Source organism: Xiphias gladius, chromosome 6 (assembly GCF_016859285.1).
Source record: "Xiphias gladius isolate SHS-SW01 ecotype Sanya breed wild chromosome 6, ASM1685928v1, whole genome shotgun sequence".
NCBI lineage: Eukaryota > Metazoa > Chordata > Actinopteri > Istiophoriformes > Xiphiidae > Xiphias > Xiphias gladius.
In genome coordinates, this window is record NC_053405.1 from 22,809,078 (window position 1) to 22,835,410 (window position 26,333).

The 26,333-nt window shown below is 39.3% G+C and overlaps 1 protein-coding gene across 3 annotated transcripts; it reads right to left on the bottom strand.

The window, feature by feature from the left end:
* osbpl1a (oxysterol binding protein-like 1A) lies at window positions 1-26,333 on the bottom strand. 3 transcript variants are annotated; one of them, XM_040129425.1, is made up of 29 exons: window positions 25,983-26,333; window positions 23,843-23,972; window positions 23,684-23,769; window positions 23,503-23,577; window positions 23,238-23,349; window positions 22,992-23,077; window positions 22,318-22,462; window positions 21,206-21,273; window positions 21,079-21,123; window positions 17,845-17,918; window positions 17,556-17,619; window positions 17,349-17,450; window positions 15,758-15,883; window positions 15,561-15,642; window positions 13,315-13,421; window positions 9,691-9,853; window positions 7,631-7,817; window positions 6,691-6,766; window positions 5,495-5,629; window positions 5,260-5,357; window positions 4,966-5,148; window positions 4,698-4,805; window positions 4,444-4,533; window positions 3,232-3,358; window positions 2,839-2,952; window positions 2,611-2,734; window positions 2,439-2,529; window positions 1,622-1,642; window positions 1-1,131 (listed from the first exon to the last, which is right to left on the bottom strand). In XM_040129425.1, exons 2-29 carry the CDS (start codon window positions 23,964-23,966, stop codon window positions 1,029-1,031), a joined length of 2,916 nt encoding a protein of 971 aa, XP_039985359.1. In that variant the 5' UTR covers window positions 23,967-23,972; window positions 25,983-26,333; the 3' UTR covers window positions 1-1,028. The 3 variants fall into 3 exon arrangements, with proteins under 3 accessions (XP_039985359.1, XP_039985360.1, XP_039985361.1); XM_040129426.1 differs by lacking the exon at window positions 1,622-1,642; XM_040129427.1 differs by lacking the exons at window positions 23,684-23,769; window positions 23,843-23,972; window positions 25,983-26,333 and having other exon boundaries at window positions 23,238-23,291; window positions 23,503-23,563.

A 26,333-nucleotide genomic window follows, 5' to 3' on the forward strand; every position in this document is an offset into this window, starting at 1 on the left:
TTGTAAAGAGTGGTTATTTGAGTTACTGCAGCCTTTCTGTCAGCTCCAAATAAAGTCATCTTGTTACAGAAACCATTTGATCAGATCACACTTTATTTTAAGATTCCTCTGAAATTGTCTTGCATAGCATACCTTAACATAAACAGTGTTTTATTTAGGTTTCCAATAAAATACCATAATACTCTACATGGTGGCAAAACACCTTAAAATTCAATATTTTCTACATGTGACCTTATAACCCCCAACCAACTTTGTTGACTCTTTTTGACAGATTGTATGACACAAATTTTAGATTTTCACCAAAAATACATATAAACCTCTTTACAGAACTCAGTTTGTGTATGTTATGATGTATGGAGCATAACTGACGCAGGATCCAGTGGACAAAACAATAAAAACAATCAAAACATGTGCCGGTCAATTCTTAAGGTCAGTTTACAAGTGTGATAATGATATAGAAAATATACTGTATGTTTTGTAAAGCTCATCTTTTTTACAAGGCAAAATACATCAGGAGAAACCTCATATTGACTGAACTGCTACTGGTTTTGTGAGTTTGACCCAAGACCAGAGGAAATGTGAACGACACGATGAGGTCACTGACGGCTGAATTTGTGTGAAGTATATACACAGATATACATTTAGAGTCAACACACTGTTATGAACATTTAAAAAGACAGATGGACACTAAAACCATGAACCCCTGTGCATCAGCACCTCTCCACTGTGCTAAAAGTCCATTATGAAGAGAAAAAATCTGGTCTAAATATAAATACAAATGTTACATGTCAAAGCAATGTCAAACAACTTTACATTTCACAACTTTTAAATATGGATTACTGACATTTTTCTGCACAGTTTTACAATTATAAAGTAGATTAAGGCCACGCGTTTCAAGTACACTGTTTGCATATTGCTTGTAGTTACTGTAGCTGTTCCATTAAAAAAAAACAAAAAAAAAAACTGTAAATGCTGCTCTGTACAGAGGACACTGTACAGAGTTAATTGCTCTGTGCAGGAAATGTCCATTAGTAAATGTCTGGCAGCTGACTGTATTTCCTCTCCCAGTATCCACCAGAAAATAGCCAGTCCTGCGAGCTGTTGTGTGGGTTTTGGCCCTGTTGAAACCACCTGAAAACACAGCAGACACACACTTGCATTCAGTGACGCCAGCCAGAAAATCATGACTCAAACAAATAACAGAAAGTGAGGAAGGAAGGTCAGGCATGCTTCATCACAGGGTTATGGGTAATTGTATGCTACTTGACAATTTTGGTATTTGCCTTTGACTAAAATGAATTTAGTATCGTTACATCTTTGGCGCATAAAAGCAAGGAGGGAAATTATTCAGGGGGAGGATTCCTTTGGTGTTCTGAATAATTCCATCTAGTGTCAGCAAGTGGAGCCGCCATGCTGGTGGAAAGGAGAGCAGATTAATCACATTGTCTCCAAACTGGGACTCTTTATCATCTGTGTCATATCTTTAAGGAAGGTGGGACAGTGTCACAGATAAGAATTAAATTCAGACAGTAGGAAGTGTTTGGAAAGACTGAGAATAGAAAGGTGACAAGATCACATCCCACAATTCAGGCACATCGGTGAAACAGCGAGCAGCTCTAACCTTGGGCCCAGGGCAGGACTCCTGAACATCAAAGCGAGGATGCAACAGAAAAACAAGACAAGTGAGGAGAAAATGGAGATTTAGCCACTTTACAGCAACAAAGCATGGAACAGTGTAGAAAAAGATGATAAAATGGCAACATTAGGAACAGAAACCAGATTCAACCAAAGTGAAAACTGCAAATAACGTAAATGTAAAAATGACCTGAATGCCAGTTGAGTTTAGCAGTTTAAAGAGAGGATAATCTGAGTTTACAACATTCACACTTTATTAAAGAATCAGCATGCATTTTGGGAAATATTCCTATTTGTTTTCTTGCTGAGAGCTAAATGAGAAGATTGGTATCACTCTCATACGTGTTTGTTAAATATGAAGCTACCAGCTGCTGGTTGGCTTAGCATAAAGACTGGAAACATCAAGCCTGGTGCTGTAAAAGGGTAACAAAATCCAGCTATCAGCTCCGTACAGATACAAGAGTGGCGTCAATCTTCTCATCTAAGTCCAGGTAAGAAAGCGAATTTGTGTGTTTCCCTAAAATGTTGAACTCCTCCTTTAAAGACCGAGACTAGATTTAGTCACAATCGCATATAAAGTAAATGTAAGTTATATGAATGCCACTTGATCATAAAGGATCATCAGAGCCCTTTATTAATATTAAACATCAATTACTGCCATTTTATGGACGCTGAGGAAGGCTGTTGTCTTAATATTTCTTGAAATTGGTCGGTCCTTTCAGTAACAAAGACTGCAATTACATGGACACCGGAGCCACAACATTAAAACCAGTTACCGTGTCCAGTGTCTCTAACAACCTCACCTTGTTTTCCACTCTTCATCAGACCTGGAGCGGTTTTTGCGAGCAGCTCTCTGTTTTTCCTCAAGCCTCTTCTTCTCCTCACTGGCGAGATCTATTCGGTAATAATGATGTTCAGATTGCAGTGAGGGTATTATTTTATTTTCAGTCCCAGTCTGTTACTAACAATTATTACCGATGTCACCGTTCTCCATTGCTCGTATATCCGGTCTCAGCCTGCAGTCTGTCTGAGGAATGACTCCCTCCATCTCCTTACCCAGCTCGTTCAGCTGCATTGCAAAGGACGTGAAGCTGTACATCTGGAATTACAGACCATTTCGTATATCAAAACACTGCGAAAACACTTCCTTATTTTGAGACGACACCCCCGTGAACGCTTGTACTGTACATTAATCAGTCAGACCTGGGCAGAGTTGGCTGGTCTGGGTGCGATTTTCCACAGCAGCTGGCTGCCAGGAATCACCTCTACCGTGTCTGCAGCGGGTGAAGAAACCTGCTCCTGATTCTCACCGCAAGCCTGTACACAGAAATAAATAATGATACACTGACAAGTCTACATATTAATTAAGTTCTCTGCAAGATGCATTAATACTGTGTGTTACTCTATGTTTATTGATAGAATAGCGTTAATTATGCTTGTTAGCAAAGATCTTCTGATATTATCGTTTTATTTGACTTTATGTTGTTGGCCCTGATATTTTCTATCAGCCCAGTCATCGAACTGCATTATTCACACCATGAATCATAATAACAAACTGATGTCATTCCCTGCTGTTCAGGAGAAAAAAGTTCATACCACTTTGCTGCCTTTTTTCTCTTCTGCCCCTTTCCTGTCATTCTTCTTGTGTGCTTCGAAGGCAGCAGGGTCGACAACACACAGGCACTCCGTCCATTTCCCATAGAGACTACAAAGTTTCTTTTTGCTGCGGAAATACAAAGCACAGGCACAAACACTGCAAAATGATTTCAGTCACTTTTAGCCTCAGAAGTTCAGCAGATAAAAACTTTCTAGCAAAAGCTCCAAAAATTCAAATAGGCACTTTCATGTGTGGTTTTTGAAATTGTTTTTTGAAAATTTCAGCCAAATGAAACAATCCCAGTTAAAACGAAGTTAAAAAAGCCAGCCTCACAGGATCAGACAGCATCAGACATCATCCTGAGAATATCTCCCTGCTTGTTATCAGCATCTCTTGTTGCTACATAACTTCCCTCAGTGTCATTTTGTGTATCAGTACATCTGCATCTCCTTGTTTATCTCTGTATCTCATGTTGCATACTTCGTCTTGTTGTCCTGGTTATGCAAACTGCTTATCTCCAGTCATTCATGTTGAGTCATTGGCTGTGTTGTGTTAGAAACTGATTGTCCTTCATTTTTGATCGAACCATCTGCTCTTCTTTGTTTTCATTACTGTATCTGCTTCAGTGACATGTTAGCCGCCTTCTCCAACAGTTGTCTTTTGATTTTCATTCTGCACTAAAGCCCATGTCCTTCAAGAGATGGTTTTGATGGCAATGAATTATTTATTGGGTGAATTGTTGATTGATAATTTGCATGTGGATTTGATTTTATAAAGGGCTCTGATGTTACACTTACAAAGTTAGAAATTAGCTCAGTATGGTGACCCCTGCCAACCTACTTAACTTTGGAAGTCCTCATTTACAAATGAAGCAGCTTATTGAATCGTATTTGCTCTAAAATAAGGGACTATCAAAGGAATATGTTTCGGTAGGTATCGGTTAAATAAATTAGCTGTATGACACTGACTGTCATCCCAGCTAAAACTGAGGAAAACCTATCTTTTCTGACACTCATGGCATGCTATGGTATGCTGCAATATGCAAAAGTGTGATGATTACTCCACCGTGAGGTGTGAATCCTAGAATTAATGGCTGGCAGGGCAGACGTTACCTCAATACTGTCCTCATATCACTCTGTGGAGTCTTCGTATCAAAACCTGCTCATTATTTAAGTGCTTTTCTGAACATCATGCATCACTGAAAGCCGTACCTTTTATCCAGAATATACCCTTCAACCTTGTGCAGTTCTTTGCCAAAAAGGCCACATGGCTTGAAATTCAGGAAGCACCTTTCTCCAGTTCTAGGAGAAAAGAGAGAACAACAGCATCTTATCCTCTCACTTTCTGCTGGCTGACTTGTTCTACTTGATTAAATATCAACATTCATAATCATTACATAAGTATAGTGTCCAATAGATACATGTAAACATTTTATGTAATGACTGTAGAATTTTTGTCCTCTTACCTGTGGTTGATCACCTCTACATTTCCATACTGCTCAATCCACAGCTGGCCCACAATGATGTTGTGAACACAACATGTAGGATTTGTCCATGTGTAGGCTTCATTGTACCTGGAGAGAAAAACAACAACTTAAGGAGAGTGCACAAGTTCAATATGGTAATGTGTGATCAAGTCTACAGACTCAGCTCATACAGAAGATAAACTTTGTTGTCGGTAACATTTTTTTGTTTTTTTTGTTTGTTTTTTTTAAATCAGCTAGAAGTTTTTACTTGGGCAGCTCCAGCGTGATGACTCCTTTTGGCTCAGCTTCCACACTCTTGCCCCAGAACTTGAGTTTGGGGTAGATGGATCCATGAAACACAAAGTCTTGTTTCAGGCCCTCAGCATGGAAGGCGCTGACCGGTGGGTGGTGGCTCACCTGCTCCGATATGAGCCTGAAGCCCAGATCCTTTCTGGGAAACCAGGGAGACAGAGGATCACAGTTGTGCTGTACGTCTGGTAAGTTAGTTAATGTATTTTTGTATATAATCAGTGTTGAACATGAGCTGTGTAATCCAGCTTACCTGACCAGTTCATAAGTTTCTCCCAGCAGGGGGTTGAAGGGTTTACCTGTCCGCTCCCACTGGGAGGCCACAGCGGACACCGCAAACGCAGCCACACACTGCCAACAGCAGATGAACACAATCATATGCACTGAACTCACAATCAGAGATAAAATATGATTAAAATATGCTTATATTTGACGCAACTTAAGTCTTTTGCGTATGATGTGTCCAAGGTTGTTGCAGGGTGTACTACCTTCATCCTCTCAATAGGGTCTGAAGAGGCGTTGGCCTGGTGGATGAGGTATGTGTGCTCCATGTACTCTGTCAGACGCTGCAGGAAGCTGAGCGGCTCGTTGAAAATCACTGGCATAGTGATCTTGGAGAGTTCCTGAAAGACGCATGAGGAGGAACCGAGGGACAGGGTTTCATCACAGGGAGAAAATAAAGTCCCTTCACACAGCAGTGCTTTGAAAGTGTAATATTCACGTCGAGTGTTGAAAAGGCTCAAGGGAATTTTGGTCTTCAAAGATCCCGCAGTAGTATACACTCATCATTTGTATCTCGCATAGGAAGATAGTGTCCGACAAATGCATACATGTAAATGTAGTGTTGTATCTATTGGTTCCTTCTCTGGTGCAAAAAGAAACAGGGCTTTAGACGTCTCATTTTCAAATATAGGATTCATGAGCATAATAGGTTTTTGACATTCCATATAAGAGTTATGGTGCCCGAACTCTTTCAACATCTAATCTGGAAATAGAGAAACCTACAGAGTAATACTCTACACGCTACTCAACAAGCTACAGCACATTTCAGCTGTGCATTCTGAGAAGATGTTGTCCAACAAGACTAAGGGTCTACAGCCAGGCTAGTGGCTCTGTGAGGCTGTACTTAGGTACAGTGGTGCTTTGAGCAATTGATCTTAAAGGATCTCTGTAGGATCATCACTACAAGCGACACCTTTTCACATTGTCACATTGTTTTCACATTCACAGTCATTTCATTCACTGTTATTATAAAAATGCCGATTATCGACACTAGACGTTTAGCGTGTTAGCAATAAACAGAAAGTACAGCTGTGACTGATGAATTTCATTCCTCTAAATGAATAATCATAACCCGAGTTACTGAAGAAAATTAAAAATTTGACCTGATGACTGTGCCGGACGAAAAGTCAAGACATCACCGAAAATATTAATTCAGATGGATTAATCCTGAGGGGAACGTGAGTGTTCATTTCATTCCATTTCATGGTAGTCAATCCAACAGTTGTCGAGACGTTTCGCTAAAAACCAAAAATGTGACCCTCACAATAGCACTAGAGATCAGGGGATCAGCAGCGTAAGTATGATACAACTTTTGGGGACCGACCGACTGAACAACACTGAAATCCGTACATCTACGCTGCTAGCGTGGCTAATAAAAACAACATGTGAACATTATTCTCACCATTCCAATGCAGTTCCTCAGGATACTCCAAATACTGAAGTCATTTCTTGAAAACATCGGTGCAGGTAAGCTGGTCCTAAAATAACACACACATTAAAACAGCTGTATTACCTCCATAAGGTGTGTATGATGCACTGACTTTGATTTTGTGCTGTTGCTCTGAAAATAGAGTAAATATGCTAATACTAAATAAACATAACGTATAATGGCTGCAAGTGTCATTTCTTATTCAAGCGAATACAATCAACAAAAGGCTTTAATTTATTGTGTGACATACTGGAACAAAGCCCAGAGAGACAATCAACACAGGTATCAAAGTTGGTCAGCCGACTTGGAATCATCCATCAGTAGTGCTTATTTCCTCCAAGTCCACCAGATACAGAGGATGATCCTGGTCAAACTATATACGTTACACAAGTTGGAGTTTGGATAATATTAATAATATACTTAGAATCGCAAACATTAAAACGAGTTAACTGTTTTAATGTCGTGGCTGATCCGTGTATAAGCCATGTAAAAATGCCTTATCCCATGGTATCGGTCAACATGGGATCATACTGCAGATTGATTATTGCATTACACTCTGACCTTATCAATATTTAAACAGCTCAAGCACAGAGCTCCATTCTTTCAATACAATCCTGTCCCCTGCCTTTACCAGACTGGCCCCGACTTTAAATTATTCATAGTACGAAGTGAAAAAACCCGAGGGAGGACAGAAAAATTAAAATCAAAGATTACTGAGAAAACAGAACTCTCACAGCAGTTTGGAAAATATACCAGCCTGACACTTCAATCAGATATATTACAGCAAAAAAAAATGCAACAATAGCCAGTGAGACCAGTTGGTCTTAACAAAGGCAATAGCCCTTTGTTGAGTTTGTTTATCTTTTGATGAGAGATGAAAAAAAGCACTGTGGGGGCATAAAGCACCGCTGACCTATGCTTAGTGATCCCATTGGGCTGAGTCTCGTCCTTGTTGCCATGGTGATGCTCCTGCAACATGTTGCTGGGGCTGCTGCAAGGGCTGCTTAACATGACAGAGCCTTTGTCCTCCTCCTCGTCCTCCTCAAAGGAATGGCTGGCCACCGTCTCGAAGCCGCTCAGGGAGAGCTCTGAGTCAGATTCTGACGGAGACGAACACAGGGAGACGATCCAGTGGGACCACAGGATGTTTTTAAAAGACTGATTCCAAATAAGAAGGTGGTGCAAAGCTGATGGCTGATAAAATAAGCCGCTAATGAGCTGATATGTCAGCCGGTTTTAGCTTCTTGTAAATATTTCGGTATCCGTTTAAACATTATGTCGGCAGATCAATAACAAGAAATTGCAGTGCAGAAAAGCCAAAAATGTGTCTGAAGTTATTTTCGAAAGTGTCACCTTTACATAGTTTGCCTGCCAGAGAGCATTGACAAGTCCATTTTTCATCTGTAAGATGCCCCGTTTAGTACTGTACTGGCCCGAACATAAGTCTACCTTTATTTCCCGGAAATTAGGTTTGAAAAAGTTGGGGTTGTTATATATTTGAGGGCTAGATAATTACATATTCACAACATCAGATATTCTTTTTGAATGGAGAGAGTATTGGTGTAACACGCCCTACTACAGACTGTTGCGTTATGTTTTGTTTGTGGCCTTAATGTTGCTTTGCTAGAGAATGTTGATAGTGAGTCTTTCGGAATTAGTCAGCTCCGAAAGTGTTTCGGCAGCCCAGTGTAACATGCAAGAGTTTCTGAAGACTCGTGTAAGGTTCTTTGCTGCCACAGAGGAAATAAATTCACGACAACCGGAAAGGAGTTCATAGCGTCTCCCTACTGAACCTTACATAAGTCATGGACTCTGAGCTCAAAAAGACATGAAAAACAAAAATGCTAAGTGTCAGAGAAACTTTTCCATCAGGACTACTGTAAAAGTAATGTGTCCTCTCCTCAAAAAGTATTTTGGAAAAGGGAGGGTCGTCTTATAATCACTGGCGTCCTATATTTGGGCCACTAAGATTCTTTAAAAAACAAACAAACACACAAAAAAAAAATTAGAGATCCTTATCAAAAATGTTGGTGTATGTTTACGTTTAATTAATATTTTATATCATCATTTTATATCATTATTTTATATCATTATTATGATTAATATATCATTATTTAATTTTTTTAAACTCCCAAATAATGATATCTGTATCAGCCTCAAATACCCAGTATCAATTTGGCCCTAAGGAAAATTAGTCACTTAACAAGCATTTTCATATTCATGATATGTATCATTTTCATTTAAGTAGAAGGCAGAAAAATAAAATAAAAAATAATTATTTTTCTCACTTCTACTTTATTAGTATTCAAAATGTATGTTGAATCTGTTCATCTATGAAAGTATATATGGTGTGTATTACATATGTATTTCTTTTTCTTTTATGATTACAATTTAATTTGATTGTGGGCTGCTACATAAATAAGGAAAAAAAAATTATAAATTAGTATTCACAAAAAAGAAAAAAAACGAAAAAAGAATTTCACAATCATGCTTGGCAACATTTTTTTTCAGCCTTGATATATCTACGTTAACTTCCTTTCATCTGTAGTACTGATTACACAAGTACACATTTGTTTCAAATTCGATAAAAGTTTTTTTGTTTTTACTGATGAAGTTTAAATATATAGAACTTAAAAAAAAAAGTGCCAACGCCAGCAAGTGCAAAATTTGTTGTTTTGTAGCCTTTTTGAAGAAATCCTCAAGCATCAGTCAGGCCACCTTTTTTAGTGATACTACACCATGCAGGTTTTTTCATGCCAAAAACAAGCACTCGTGAAAATTCTTTTCAACACGACCAGGCAACACCGGAGCTTACGTCACGCTTGATGAGCAGCAAACATACCAAAGATATTCACCGGCAGGAAAAAGTATTCCAGTGTCCTATAGGTGAATGACAGAGCAGTGGGTGTGAGTGGGAGCTTGTCACAGAATCTCCTGCGTCTCCTGAGTGTGTTTGATAACTTGTCAGCTCACCAGACACGGCGTCGTGGAACTCATCCTCGCTGAGGGCACTCTGCGGTGAAGATCCCTTGACGACGGATTGCTCAAGTTCGTGGTGCTCCGTGGCCAGAGTCTGCAGCGCTTCGGAGAGGATCTTATTCTTCTCCACCTCCTGCTCCAATTTCAGACTGCGCACCTGAGCTCGCCACACACACACACACACAAACACACACACACACAAAAAGACAAAGAAAGAGACTAATCAGTCGGAAACATAAACCAACATGAATTCGATTTCCCACATTTGATAACTGAAGAGTCCTCATGGCTACCAAAGGTTTTATTCCCTTCTCATTACAAACAGAAGACGAATGTGCGAGACTACACCGGCTGTGATGGCAGTGGGTCTGAAAATAAACAGCATGTTGACTGACTGATTCTCCCCTCTGCATTGTCCTCTCATTATCATACCCACGGAGGGAGAGGCAGAGGTAGAGCCGAGAGGGATGAGCCATGTTTGTCTGTTATGGGGGACAGCTGCCCTGATGATGCCGTCTCAAATGGCCTGGCCGGGAACATGATTCCCGCGGAGAAGTATCAAATGACAGGTAATGGACTCAGATATAAACCATTAACCAAACCTCCCTTTTACAGAAGACGTTGATAATATGGAGATCCACCTTTCTAAAAAAATATCACTTCGTTGTTTCCCTTGATGTGTAAATACAAAGTTAGAGACCACTCAAGAGACAGAGTTTTACTTTGGGCTGTCAAAGATCAAAAGAGGGGAAAGTTATCTTGTTAAAATCCACAAAATGGTAACCATGACTGGAGCAGGCATGGTGAAGTGGGGAGAAGTGCTGTATAACAAAGACTATAGATCACTTGCCAAATTTGCACTGTACTAAACTCTAAAGAGAAAATTCCTTGCCCCCTCCACAGGTGGTGCCCAAGTGTAAACCAGTGCTGCAGGAGCTGGTAGTGATTCAGTACCTTTCCTTCGCAGGGGGAACGAGAACAGGCCCTGCTGCTTCATTAAGGCTGCGCACCATCTTGTGCGGACTGAGATATACTGTACATGTTTGAGTTATTCCTATTAAACACAGGCCCATTCATGGTGATCTCTGAGAGTCTGTGTGAGCCCTTTATGATCCGTTCTGCCTCTGCAGATCACAGTTTAAAAGGCTGCACAGCTGAGCGATCGAGGCCCGGCCCAGGTGTAAACCCTGAAAGCACCGGACTGGCTGTTAAACTGACAACATTTAATTGGTTTTTGGCAGCGTCTGTGCACACCAGCAGTGGCGCCTCCACTAAGGACCCCAGAGAAATTCAGCTATCTTGTTTGTGAGGTGAAGCTGTGTTATTGAGTGTGAGTGGGAAGGGAAATTGAAACAGTTTATGTACGCATCAAGACTGAGATGGATTTTCTTCCAACACCTGGTGATTTTAATAATTCAGGCTTTGGTATTTATGTTAATATACAAATTTCATGTTTAAGATACAGAAAATGACAGGCGTCAGGCAGGCAGAATGGCATTTTAAAAAGGACTTATTCTCTGCATTATCATGTGAAGATGAACACGCCTTGATTTACATATTCAACAACTCAAGTGGGGATTCTTCAATGGATTCAAACACCGCGGTGAATCAAAAGCAGCAGCTCTGCTACTTGTCAGTTTAAACAATCAGCAGGGAGTAAACAGTGGGTAATTCTCATTCTGATGTGACACTGTTTCTGGTTCAGAAAAGACTCTCTCGCTTGGACCTTCAGTGTTGGGAAACTACGTTTTGCTTCAGAGCCTACAGAATTGAGATAGGAGCTTAGGATTATGATGAAAATAAGATATGCCTTCTTTGATATACGCTGTTAATTTCACGCATCATCACTGCTTTTTTGCATTAAATTCAGCTGCAGCACACAGCCTTATCCAGACAATTTTTAGTGAAATGGTCCTTCACATATCTCATTGCACGTATGAATACACAGTCCCACTGTATAAGCAACATTGAGTGTTAGTGGTGGGCAATATGAAGATGTACTATTGTGGGTAAGTGTGTCTGGCTATTTGTCTACTGTCAGAGAATTTTGTCACAGTGTTTATATTGTCTCTGGGTGTATTAGGCCATTATACACCAAGTTGAAAATCCAGGAGCAGGACTGATTATGACAGTAGTTGAGCAATATTAAGTTTTTAGCCATGCTAGCAACATGGCTCTAGTGATGGCAATGTCAATCTGTCTGTCCACCACTATAGCTAAGACTGAAATATCCCAACAATGATTACATGGATTTCCATGACATTTCGTACAGATATTCATTGTCCTCGTAGAAGATTTATTTGGCGATCCTCTGTTTTGTCATGCATCGCCGCCAACAGGTTGATACTTGCGGTTTTAAATGAAATGCTTTGACAACTATTGGAAGGACTGACATGAAATTTGGTACAGACACTCATGCTCCCCTCAAGATGAACTGTAATAATTTCAGTGATCCTCTGACTTTTCATATTGAGATGTCATCATGTCAAAATGTCAGTCTGGCCAATACCTTGGTTTATGACCATATATCTATGAAACTGACCATCAGCCTCAGCTCTACTTTGTGTTCAGTGGTAATTAGCAACTGTTAGCATGCTAACATGCAAAACTAAGATTGTTTAAACGTAATATCTGCTGAACATCATCATGTTAGCATTGTGATTGTGAACAGGTTAGCATGCTGATGTTAGAATTTGGCTCAAAGCACGACTGTGGCTAACTACAGCCTCACAGAGCTGCTAGCATGGCTGTATTAGCCAAAAGTAGACATTCCTGTCCAGTTGCTTAATCCATAAACACTTCCTACATTGATTTTCCAGAAAATCTACTACTTCACAAAATTATCAATATCACCATGTAAAATTTCATGGACTATAATGCAGGATTTTATACATATTGCCCTCCCTTATTGAGCATTGTTTGTCTTGCAGTGTCTGACAAGTAAATCAAAACCCTTCTGGCTCAGTTCTGTTCGCCTCCATGTTGACGTATACAGTATAGTACTAATGCAGTTAGTAGGAGGTAATCTATCCGCTGAAACCTCCCATTACAATCAAATCCATTGAATCAACAAAAAAAAAACTCACCTGACGGCTTATAATCACTGCACTGAGGTGCTTTCATAAGTAGATGTGAATTGTGCCAACGCTTTCTTACGAAACATTTTGTTTTGTTTTGTTTTTACATCTTATACTGTAGTCTGCAGTTTTTAAAAATGGTTTGTTCACTAAAATCACATATTTTCTTATGAAGCCATGAAGACTGCTACACTTGAAAAACTCAACATCTTTGCAGAAAAAATGATGGTTACATAATCCACAGATGTCAAAGCATAGTATAAAGAAGCATAGTATAGTAGTATAAAGATTTTTAAAATGTCACTGAAATCCATTTCACATTCATTTTACTGGGTTGGCAGCATAATATTTCCAAATATCAGCACATAAAACCAAAACCAAAAAATATAATTATTATGATTCGAACAACCTTACATAATAACCTGTGTTCTGCTATGGGTTGTGTAGAGTAAAATACTGAAAATTATACCGTATAATAGACAAAAACTTAACAGACATTCAAACAAAGACATAAATCTGCCCTGGGGAAGCTGACACTTACCCCTTCCTGTCTGGAGAAGAGGCTGAGACAGACACTGAGGCTGGAACTGGTCTGACTGGACAATTCACAGATTTCTTGCACTTTCTGCAGTATGGTGGATGGAAAACCTGAGGGAACAAACACGATGATGAAGGACCACTGGCACAAAGTAATGACTGAAATGAAAAAGCGGCTTAAAAACAGAAGGACAAAGTGAATTTCAGGTTGTTTAGTGTTTTTTTATGCTCTCAGAAAAGCTACAAACCTGCACAGCAAGAGAGAAACAGATGGTGCAGACTCTGTGTGTTCATACACAGATATATACATATATTGATATACGTATACACACACACTATACACATACCGTACATATACAGTGGGAAGAACAAATATGTGAACCCTTTGGAATTACGTAGTTGTTTAGGTTAACTGTTCATGAAATGGGATCTGATCTTCAGCTAAGTCACAAGTAAAGACAAACACACCAACAATTATAATCTTTTGTGTCTTTACTAAACACACTCATTAAACATTCACAGTGCTGTCGGAAAAACTAAGTGAACCTTTGATAACTGGTCGAACCTCCTTTGGCAGCAGTAACCTCAGACAAACACTTCCTGTAGCTGTGGATCACACCTTAACAACGTTTAGGAGAAATGTTGGACCATTCTTCCTTATAGAACCGCTTCACCGTATTCTTAGCATGTCTGGTGTGAACAGCTCTCTTCAGGTCATTCCACAGCGTCTCTATTGGGTAAGCGTCTGGGCTCTGAATCCAAAAGGCAGATTTTCTTTGTCTGAAGTCATTCTGTAGTAGATTCACTTCCATGGTCAGGGTCATTTTCCTGCTGCATCACTCAGCTTCTGCTGAGCTTCAGCTGGCAGAAGGCCGTCCTGACGTTATCATGTAAGATATGTCGAGTTGGGGATTCATTTTCCCCTCGATGATTGCGAGCTGTCCATGTTCAGAGGCAGCAAAGCAGCTCCAGATCGTGACGCTCCCTCCACCGTGCTTCCCCTATAGGATGTTTTTTTCATGTTGGTATTCAGTGTCCTTTTTACACTAGATGTAGTGCTGCGTGTTCTTTCCAAATAATTCAACCTCAGTTTCATCAGTCCACAAAACCTTTTTACCAATAACGCTGTGGAGTGCCAAGGTGCTCTTTGGCAAACTTCAGGCACGCAGGTTTTTTTTGGAGCGGTTTCCTCCGTGGTGAACACCATGCTCTATGCAATCATGCACCATGATTGCTGTGTGGTAGACCCATGAACCCATGTTAACCAGTTCCAATGATTCCTTTAAGCCATTACCTGTTAATCTGAGCTTTTTTTTTCCCCTCACTGAGGATTTTTTGTTGTGCCTTTGGAGTCATCTTAGCTGGACGTCCACTTCTAGAGAGAGGAGCCACAGAACTAAATTATCTCCATTTATAGACAATTTCTCTAACTGGGGATGGAAGAATACCTAAACTCATTGAGATTACTCTGTAACCCTTTCCACTCTTCTGAGACCTCTTTTTTTGAGGCATGGTCAACATCTGCAAATGCTTCTTGTGAACAGCAAACTCAAAATGTTTGAGTGTGTTTTATGAATCAGAGGAGCTCTAACCCACACCTCCAATCTTCTCTCATTGATCGGACTCCAGGTTTGCAAACTTCTGACTCCAGTCAGATTTGTTGATGTCGTTAGGGGTTCACATACTTTTTCCAACCTACCCTGTGAATGTTTGATGTATTCAATATAGACAAGAACAATACTTCAGTGAGATGCTGACTATGATGGGCTTCCTTCACAAGACGTTGTTCTAGTGTTTCTCAGCCAGTTATACACTATACAACAAAACTAAGTACAAACTTGTCAAAATGTTAAATGGTTCAAAATTGCATCATTTTACAATAATTGTATTAATTTTAAGTCGAAGTATATGCTATTTGATCTTATGTGTTATTAAAAAAAACAGTCAGCTTTCATTGATGTCATTAGGGTTTCATATACTTTTTCCAACCTACACTGTGAATGTTTGAATTATGTATTCAATATGGACAATAACAATACAACAATCTGTGTTATTAGTTTAAATAAATTGTGTTTGTTTGTTTGTAACTTAGATGAAGATTGACCATATTTTAAGAAACATTTATACATAAATACAGATAATTCCAAAGGTTTCACTTAATTTTTCTTGTCACTGTATACATACACGTATATACATACTGTATATACATATATATGTGTTAAAAATTGACAGTGAAATAATGGGTTTTACTTTCTGCCAGCCTTTCATTTTTCAGCATGGACAGGAAAGCTGCCACCTCCTTCTCCAGTTTCTTCTGGCTGGTCTCAGCTGCCTGGTTTCAGAGGGATGAGAGGGGATTTCTAATTCATCACAAGCAATAAGGATCATAATGCCCTGCTATGCTATGACATGCTAATTATGATTTTTTTTTTTGGGTTTACATCCACCTGTAGTGAGTCTGCTAACTCCCCAAGTGACATCGCTTCCTCATCCTCCTCCTCCTCGCTGCCCTGCTCTTGGGAGCAGTAGTGTGTGCTGTATGCTGAGTGCTCCTCCAGTGCATTCAGCCATGCCTGGAAGACAAGAACAGATTTTTCTTTTCTTTCAAGAAAACTGAAAAATATTACTGATAAGGACTGGTAAGGTAAGGACTGGTTTTGAGATATCAAGGTTTAAAGTTTTCACGTCCTACATAGCAAAACTTACAAAATGTATGTTTTGTTAGTCAAAGTGACAGGCAACTTGAAGTTACTCAAATCTACAATATCAAAACCCTATAACATTTTTTAATTGGGTTGTCTAGATCAGGTGGATTTCAGATAGAACCTTCTAATATTGAGAACTCATCTTATAACACAACGTAATATAAATCTAATTATAGCTATCTGGACTGACAAAAATTTAGCTACAATATATGTTTTACAGGAATAGTTTGATATTATGGCCATATATCCTTATTTGCTTTTTAGAGAGAAGTCAAATGAGAAGATTGATACCACTCTCATATCTGTCCATTAAACATGAAGCTAGAGCCAGCGGCCTGTTAGCTTAGCTTAGCAGAAAGACTGTAAACAGTGGGACACGGTCTGGCTCTGTCTGCAGATAACAAAATCCACCTATAACACCTATAAAGTTTAATAAATCGATGTTTTTTTGTTTAATCCATATAAAAAACTGAAGTGTAAAGACAACAAGTTTCTTCCCGTTTTCCAGTATTTATGCTAAGCTACGATAAGTGGCAGCTGGCTTAAATGGACAGACATGACAGTGGTATTAATCTTCTCATCTAACTCTCCATCAGAATAATCACGGAATTAAGTTTAACTAACAATGCCATTCAAAACAATGGAAAATAAATCAAAAAATGTTTCTCTCTTTTCTCTCCCTTCTCGCCCATCAGAATTAGCATCAGATCACTAAAATGTTCAACAACTAGCAACTAGAAATTAAGTTATCTCAAATTACAAATTATAATTTCGTTCTTCATTGCTGTTATCTCTACAGAAGAACAGTAACTTGAGTTACTTATAATAACAGTATTCCTTGCAAACATTTTTTTGCATGAGATGTGTATTTAACCTTAGCAAGCTAGCTGTCAAGCTTGTTTTACCTAAGTATGCTTTTTACCATGTTAAGACGTGATAAAGTGATTCTCAACTTAGCTGTCTTTTTGTAAGTACCATTTACAATGGTGTTAACAAAATCATCAATTTAAGATTTGACAACATTTTACGATCTTCAGCGCCTTTGATGCCTTGTCAGAGAGCAGTAAGGTGACACAGTAAAGAAGTGGAACATGATTGGTTCTCTTGTGTTCATTCGGAGCACTGATTGGTGCACTGATCAGGTGGAAACTTCCAGAATAAAGTCAGAGAATGATTCGGAGATAAAGCCTTTTGTCATATCTTTGAGCCATTAAAGCACAATGGTAAAAACGGACCTACACAAAATGTTTATAATTTGTCAAAGAAGGTCAAGAGATAACTAGCTGAAACTTTGAGTCTTTGAGGTTACTGCCATAGGAGAAATGAAACGTACTTTTCTGGTTGCCTCTGGGTCGTTTTTAGGCGATACCTTGAAGTGATGCACACTGTCATCGAAGCACTTGAGGGTAAAAAAGCAGTTATCTCTGGCTCGGATCTGGAAATGGGGACATCAAAAACAATAATGCCTTGTGAAAAAGTTGCACACATAGATTCAATGCAGCGGTCAAAAAGTGAGTCAAATTTGTGGATGCTGGCTTACCAAACAGTGGGCGTGTGTGAGGGACTTACAGCCTTGCCTTCTCACATTAGAAGCTGCATCTGACCTTAATATAGGAGAGAAAGTGCTGTTTTACTAAGGTCTTTTCTTTTGCAGGATGGAACCTTATTTTTTGTTGGCAGATGACACATTTTCAATGGAAGTATAAAAGACAGATTCCTTTTATTTTTGACTGATTTGTCACCTTCGCAGTATTTCCATTTATCTACTGCGGAGATCTTTCGACATGTCTGATTCAAGGAGCACAGACAAGGCGAGAGATGGTACCTACTGTTTTGAGTACCAGGATAAAACGCCATCCTGAAGGACGACCCAGTAGGAGCGCCAGCCAAAAAATCTGGAGCTCTGCAGGATGACACACAGGAAAAGAATCAGCAGTTTGATTTTCAGTGATTTCTACAATTGTTCGGTGTTTTTTGATTTTAATGGTGGCTAAGAGCGAGCACAGCAACTTGAGAGAACAAACTAAACTGGAAATACACTCACGAGTTTGACAATACTTATGCTGCATTTAGAAACATGTTGCAAATGCTAAAAACACAAGCAGATACAAAAAAAGCTATAATACACACATATGAGCAAGCTATGTCCAGGTTTGCTCTCTCACCGATTAGCTCAGCAGGTTGAGAAAATGAAGTCAATTTTTAGGGTTTCGCAATTTTCTGGTCACATATTTCGGAAGCTGCCATAACTGCCTGTTTCTGACTTTTAAATAGCACTCACACCAACATCCAGGTGGTTATTACAACTGAGACTATTTTCGGCTGTGGAATAATACACATTTGGTGTGCTAGTTTTTCTGGCATCAATTAACTCAGTGGCTGTGTTCATCGTAATGAGGGAATATCACTCAGTGAAACGGTGGCTCATTGGTGTGTTTTTGATCGTTTTTGGAGTAATATGCTTTCAAACAATACTGGCCATTAAGATACAGTAATTGTTGGTTTCTTATCCTTAAAGCTGCTATAATCAATCATTTTTCCATTTAAAATGGATCAAATGACTAGTTATGTGCGTAAAGGGTCGCCACTAGTGATGAACCCAGAGATTATTATCACCTAACTCTGCAGTTCTCTAGAGCTCTACAGAGTGTTTTAGCATCTTTTAGCTCATTGTTTTGGTTTTCCGTCTTGCAACTTTACAGTTTTGGTTCACTCGCACCACTCTTGTAGCACTGTTGTTGTCTGCGGCGGGAAGCTGTTTTCGATGGAAAACCTCATAAAATAAGTGTACGCTAACTGCTCAGCACCAAACAACAGACAGACAAAGTTAGCAACTAGCTGTCAACATAGTGGAGCATTAAGCATCTAAAGAGCAAAATATTTCCCTCAGGAGTTGGTGGAGACCAAAAACTGAGCTAAAAGGAGAGTGAATATCGGACTTACATTTGCCAAGTCAACAGAAACATGACTCCAAATGAATGCTAATGTTTCTCTGTGTCTGATTAATGTGTAACAGTTAAATAAGCAACTGTTGCAAACACATTAGACATATCAACTAAAAGGTGTCAATATGTCAGTGTTGTGTTTACAGCTTGCACTACCAAAAACAACTGAAAATCGCACAGCCAGTAATGCGGGAAAACAAGACTGAATGTAACTGAAATAAAGCCATTGGACAGGTCATCTAACCATGTATGAAAGTCCTGATGAAGCACCACTACTTAGCTCAGCAAAAATGGACAACTCCATTAAAGCAAGCAATAAGGTACCATCAATCAGTGAATTCCATTTCATGTGGGTTTATTATCAACAATATAAGTTTTATAAAGATAAAACCGAACTTTCTTTCATTTCAGTGGATGCACCAACCTGAAACTTGGTGGTTCCATTTGAACTGGCCATGTACTGCAGTGATGAACTCCTGAGCGGGAGTTAATGGTAGGTGTGGAAGAGAGAGACACGGTAAAAAAGGTCTAATCACATTAGATCGAAAAAGAAATTCAAAATAAAAACCATGCCAATACACTACCAATAAAAGTGGGACTGCTCTGCGCCCTGTGGAAAATCTGAAGCAACCAATGAGAGACCAGCCTCAGGTAACCTGCTAGCTGAAGAACCCACTGACATTTAGCCGGCAATACTCACACATTAAGTACAAATATTCACATTAGCCAATCACAATTAGAAAAAAATTTTTATTAATAAATGCTGACATGAGTACCACGCGTATATCACAAGTAAACAATTTTATTTCATAATGTTTTTGCAATATAGAATTAATTTACGTTCAACATGTTTAAGTAGCCTTTCTTCTTTGGATATTTGGAAGGGTGTGGTGTCCCTGCACCTCGCATTAACCAGCTGCCACTTGTTGATAATAATACTAACTACCATCTTTGCTAGCTTTACCCTACTTTTTCTAAATTAAATTTACCCATTATATTCTATATTGGCTACAGCTGTGGTGAAAAGACTTCATTCAAAAGCAGATGTAACTATAGTGGGTCTCTTTAAGAGCAGACATTTTGACATATTATAGCAGGATAAGCACAGGTATCATTAATGACTGATAATGTCTGCTTTCATTAAGTCGTCATTATTATTAGTTACACTTGCTTCTCTTGATCAAGTCAAGATGTGTTCTGTGAAAACGGTGTACTATCACACTACGTGCAGTGTGTTTAACAGTTTGTACAGATTATGCCTTAGTTTTCATGACTTTTTACACAACAGCCATCCATCACTATACAGTTTGTCAATAAGTCTGCAGTATCTCAGTAAAGCTTCTACTATCTTACATTGCTTATGTGATTCTCATTGTGCTGCTTTGGAATCAGGTTGCAGGTCACTGACCCATCATTGTCCTAACATTCATTGAAGCAGTAGAGTAATAAAAGCCCAAATCCAATTCACTGTGTAGCAATTTACTGAACTAGGTTTGAGAAACATTCCAGCTTTATTTAATATATTTATACTTAAAACCCTGGGGACAGTCAGAGTTTTATCCTTGGCTCTTTTCAGAAACACAAAATAATTAAGACAACATTCATACGCACTTTGTACAATGTCTGATGTGAAAATAACAATCCTAATTAAAAACACACAGACAGGCCCTCAAAATCAGCCATGCTGTACAGTCATAACTTCACATAAGGTCCAAAGACGGGGTTAATGTTTTGTTAAATTACATGTTTTAAGGAATATTTTGAAATATACCATGTAGAGTAGCAGTGACAGATAAACTTTGTAGTGCTAATTTACTGTACCCCATTCTTTGCAAATATTAAGCATATGAAACTTCGACAAAATTTTACTTTTGCCTGTTTTTTAACGTTAAAGTTGCTGATCATCAGCCCGTGCAATAATATGGTAGCATGGAACATTACTAAATGTTTTGCAACGTGTTTGTGTTTACTTATGTTTTCTCTAGAGGCAGGGTCTCTAAATGCAACATATGAGTTGTCAAATTGTTGAGTATAATATCTCCATTTCGCTTGCGCTTTGTAAATCTGTGACGAACTATGTTCTCTCAGCCACCATAGATAATAATTCCACGACTTTACCTTCCACAGGAGTCCTTCGTACTTCTTGACGTGGCGGATCATACCCTGCAATGCACAGATAGTAAAAAAACAATTCAAAAAACAAGTCAAAGTCACTTAGGAAGTCGACTATCGGCTGAGTACTCACTTGATAAACGCTGCCTTCAAGGACCTGCTTCATTGCTGTATCACTGGCGAGGTCAAACACTGTCTGCCCTGCGAGTTATGGACACACATGACAAGTGGTTCTTAACAGAACACACATAAACAGTAGGGGAAATTACTGCTTGATTGAATGATATTCAGGTTGTTGTCAACTGTTATAAATATCAAGGAGTCATCTACATCTAAACCAGCCCCAGCTTCTGCCTCTCAAGTAATCATGATTTTTACATTTTTGCATTGATAACAACATTTGAGTCACAGAAATAACTGTTTTGTTTTGGCAAAAGTAATTAGATGTTAAACTTGGAACATTTCTGCAGAAATTACAGCTGGTTACTCAGTCAGTAGATATTTATGTTTGGGTGAAGAAATGGAGACAGATCTTGTGAAATTAGTGAAAGCTGTCTTTCACTGAGCACCAGAAATAATATCTTTTGGTACCCGCATCAGTATTTGGGGAGTATGGGCATGTATGGCTTATAACAGGATAAGACTGTCGTTATTGTATGTTTTTCTTACTGATATTTTTCTCAAAGAAGAAAAGACTTACATCAACAGCTTATCAGTTTGTTCCTCAGTACTTTCTCTCTCTGTAATGAAGTTGTAAATCTTAAAATAAAATCAAAAAGTCAAAAATGCATCGTTGCATTTTTTTCAAAAGAGGCCAAGTAATTTCCTGAAACAGCTGGGCACTGTAGTATTTATCGAAAGTTACTCAAAAAGGGAGTAACTAGTGCATCTGTTGGGTACTATTTTCAAATGCAGATGAATACATACTAGCAAGTATTCACTAGTACACTGAATACTGACAGCAACACTGTGTGTGTGTTCATGGTAATGAAAGAACAGGTCACCCAGTGCAACAGTGCGGCTCAACGATGTGTTTTCAATAGTTTTTGGCACAACAACAGAGCTCTATGGCAGAGAAGAATAAGACATATCAGGTTTTGGCTACACAGGGGATACTTTTGAGAAGAATGATTCAATTCATTGTTGGTTTTGGTCTTTTCATGGGAAAAATATAGAATCTTGCCAGCCTTATCCTTTAAAGACAGGAGTCCTTCATGACTGCCACCTCTGACTGATGGTTCTTACCATTCTTGTTCTTGATGTTGGGGCTGGCTCCACTCTTGAGCAGCTTCAGGGCGCACTGCTTCTGGCCTCGATAGGCTGCACAGTGCAGCGGAGTGTTACCCAGCAGATCTGTGCAGTTGATGTCCGGAGGCTTCTTCCTGCTAAGCTACAGCGAACAAACAGGACAAAAACAGATAGGTTGTCTGGACCCAAGTCACCGGAAGGTTTTTATTATTCCGCCAAGAACTGAAGCATGACTCTGATTTGACTCTGACTTCTCACACCCACAGCTGGAATAATAAAGACTGTAAATGGCTTTCCAAAGCTTTACTCCCACTGTTCATTTTCTGTGTTTGAAGAGGTTTTTTTCCAGAGCTTTTCCTAATGAGGCTTTCGTTGCCAATTCTGTCGTTGTCGCTGACGTTCAAAGGGCGTAGGCGACTCTAGACTTTTCGTGACTTGTGAATATGGGAATATATTTATAACTTTCATTTCTGGTACAAATAAGGCTGAACCGAATGTAATACACACAAACACTCCCTTTCCCCCACCACACTAACTACAGAAAGTACCCCAAATTAGCTCAAGACATTCCACGTTATTATCGGTTAAAATATAAGATTTAAGTACATGTTTGACACTGTAACTTCATGTCTTTGGGAGAATTGGATCAGGTATCAGTGTCTGGCACTAACCAGCTGAGTTAGAGTTGAAAGGTCTCCTTCTCGTGCAGCATCCAGGAGTTTCTCCTCCAGTTTCCTCTCCTCTGTTCTTTCAGCCGCTGGTGTCAGTACAAAGATGAGGTGTAAAGGAAAAAAATGTATGATTTTAGAATTTATACATTATATAAACAACTTGTATGAATGGTAATTAAAACATTCAACATGGAGATTTCTGACAAAATGCGTGAAATCTTTTAGACGACAAAATGTCTCTCTCACCTTCCAACATGCTTCTGATCTCTGCATTTTGAGTGACATCTTTGGGAATCTGTGCTGTCCCATTGATGACAGTAGCGCATGCATCATAGTGCAGCAGCAGCATGACAACCTCCTGATCAATACGTGATTGATTGATTGATTGATTGATTGATTGACTGAATGGATGAATAAATGCATGCACAAAATCATACTATCGACAAAGAGATGCAAAGATTAGAAGGAAACTGAAAAATCTGAATGAAAAATTGATGACACATTAAGGTACCTTTCTTCCTGTGAAGGCGGCTTTGTGCAGCGGTGTATCTCCGATATTATTGGGCAAGTTAACATCTGCCCCTGCCTGCAGAGTGTAACAACACACTCGTTATACATAAAAGTTATTTAGAACCTACAGTATGGCGTGATGGGATTTAAAATCTCCAGGTCTTAAAGAAAAGAAACTCTACCTTAAGCAGTTCCTCCACTACATCTTTGTGTCCAAAGTAACAAGCCAAGTGAAGAGGTGTCCATCCCAGGTTAGACTTACTTTTACCTGAGAAAACATTTCACACTACATTGCACCAAGAGACTGTGACTGATTTTATTCCCATGTGGCAATCATGTACCTTTGCAGTTGATGTTGATCCGTGTCTCTTCCCTGATCTTGGACATGAGGAGCTTCTGAATCCCAGACAGATCTCCATTCCGGGCGCAGCGCAAGAACTGCTCCTCTGGCTCCAGCTCCTCCATGGACCCCTGCAGAGGAAACAAGCAATGGCACGAAAAGATTTTTTTTTTTTTTTTTCCGTGACTCAACTGTAATTAAAAAGATTCTTTCAAGAGGACACGTGCTCTGAGTATCTGAGAAGAAATCCAGTGGCTACAAGAGGTTTATGCTTCTTACTAATCAATTAGCGCTCAGTGGTAGGGAAACTGATGAGCCTGTAAGTTTATCAGTAGCAGCACTGTTGTTTTTTTCTATAGGCAACATTTAAGTATTTTTTAAGAAAATATAACCAGAAAAACACTTATTGAGAGAAAAAAGGCAATATCCCAGTTAAAGTGGCAATTTTGAATGTCACTACCATAAAGCCAGGAGACTCACAAGAGCCAGATTTAAGCAACAATCATCCAAAATTGAAGCAGCAGAGGCCAAAATATCCCAACTTTTAGTCCAAGCGCTGGATCAATGCAATGGAATAGTATCTTTCATCAGACCCTCCCTACCTAGTAAACACCAACGTCTTTCAAACTCCACACGTAGTGTTTCTAACACAAGTTGTCTGCTAAAAATGAATAGTCTTCAAATCCAAGCAGAGATAACTCTGATAACATCACATCACCATGATTTTTTCCAACATTATACAACAATTTTGACAGTTTTTAGCACTCGCTGTAATGAGTAAACTGAACTTGATGTGTAAAATCAGTGGACTGCACCTTTAAAAACCTTCTCCAGTGTTCAATCTGGAGAAGTTTCCCCGAGTTTAAATTGCTTAATAAGTCATCATCCTTTGTTGTTTAGGACACATGAGGAAAAAGTCACAAGAGTTTCTTTTGTCAGGTGGTGAGGAAAAAGAGGAGAAGGAAATCAGAGTCATTACAGAAGGTGGAAGTCACCAGAGCACAGGAAGCAAACAAGTCCTCCCTCTCCCCTTTACACAGACTCAGTCCACATGACATTCTGTATTAGCAATCAAAACATTGGTATGCAGAGACAAAAAAGAGAAAGCTTGCTTTATGCAATGCTATGGACTGTCACGTTGCTATGAGGTTTCATGAGCCAAATCAACAAGAGCAGACAAATTAGACACTGTCACTGTGATGTCGGCAAGGCAGAGAGAAGAAAAAGTCAACTGGCACCGAAACAGGTTTACCTGGGACTGAGAAGCATGTGACACTAACTCAGCCTGTCTTTCTACTGTCCCCTTCAATCTCAGTAAAAAGAAATTCAGTCACAACTACACGATCAGAGCATTTGCAAAGTTTTCTTTGATGTTTTTAATGTCAATATTTCAAATCCCTTTTCATTTGTATTTTTAGTCATTTATTATAGTGTTTAAAAGGATATCTCCTTTGACTCTTGTTTGAAAACACAAGGGCTGCTATATCACTATTGGATTTTTTTCAAATGCTAAAATATGAATATCAGTACTGGCCATTTGGCTGAAATAACTCATTATTTAACTGAAAGAAAATATTTATATTTATACAACATATATATCGTCAACTGAATAACTGCTTAAGTGATTTTTTGAGCAAAGACATCAACCGTTTCCTTGTAAATCCAAGTTTTAAATATTACACAAGAAAAAGCTAAGATCGGAGAAAAGTCCAACATAATTCATACAAAACTGTATGGAAGAACTTTGGATTTCTTTTTTCTCTCTCCCATTAATCATCTCAGGTCCCCTCAGGTTTGTCTTGTGACCGTTTGGAGGGCCCCGATCCCTAGGTTCGGAACCACTGGAATGAACCACCAAACTATATGTAAAATAGGTACGGCAGTAAAATGCTACTGACACATTGTAGCGTCAGTATTAAGAATCCTATAATGTGATATATAATAATATATCAGTCACAGGGGACATTTTTCTCTAGAGTGAGCGCTTCTACATCAGATACTTACAAAGTACATTTGGATGATGATTGGCTGCCGCCGCACTTTTACAGGGTTATGAATGCAGGGCTTTTACTGGCTGACATGTCATTAATATGAAACAAAATGATCAGCAGGCAGGATAAACAGTGAGCCGGAGAACTTACTGCTTCGACTTGTCCGGTCCCGTGAAGTAACGTCCAGAGGTGCTCTCACACACGCCTTCGGTGAAGCTGCATGTGATGATTTAAGCCCCCCCGAGCCGTTTCCTGCCGCTCTACTGCAGCACCAGCAGCGCGGCGCCCGTCACCCGACGCATCACACCGCCCCTCACACACACCACGCTTCTCTCATTCACGGTCCTGGGAGCGACGCTGAGCCGACCGCTGGCGAAGTCCGGCTGTCCGCGTCTCTCGCTCTCTCTCAAAGACACACACCGACACGCAGAAACGGCTCTGTGCTCTGTTTACACGGACGTCAGCTGATCTCCGCAGAACGGAACTCGCCGGGGCAAATCG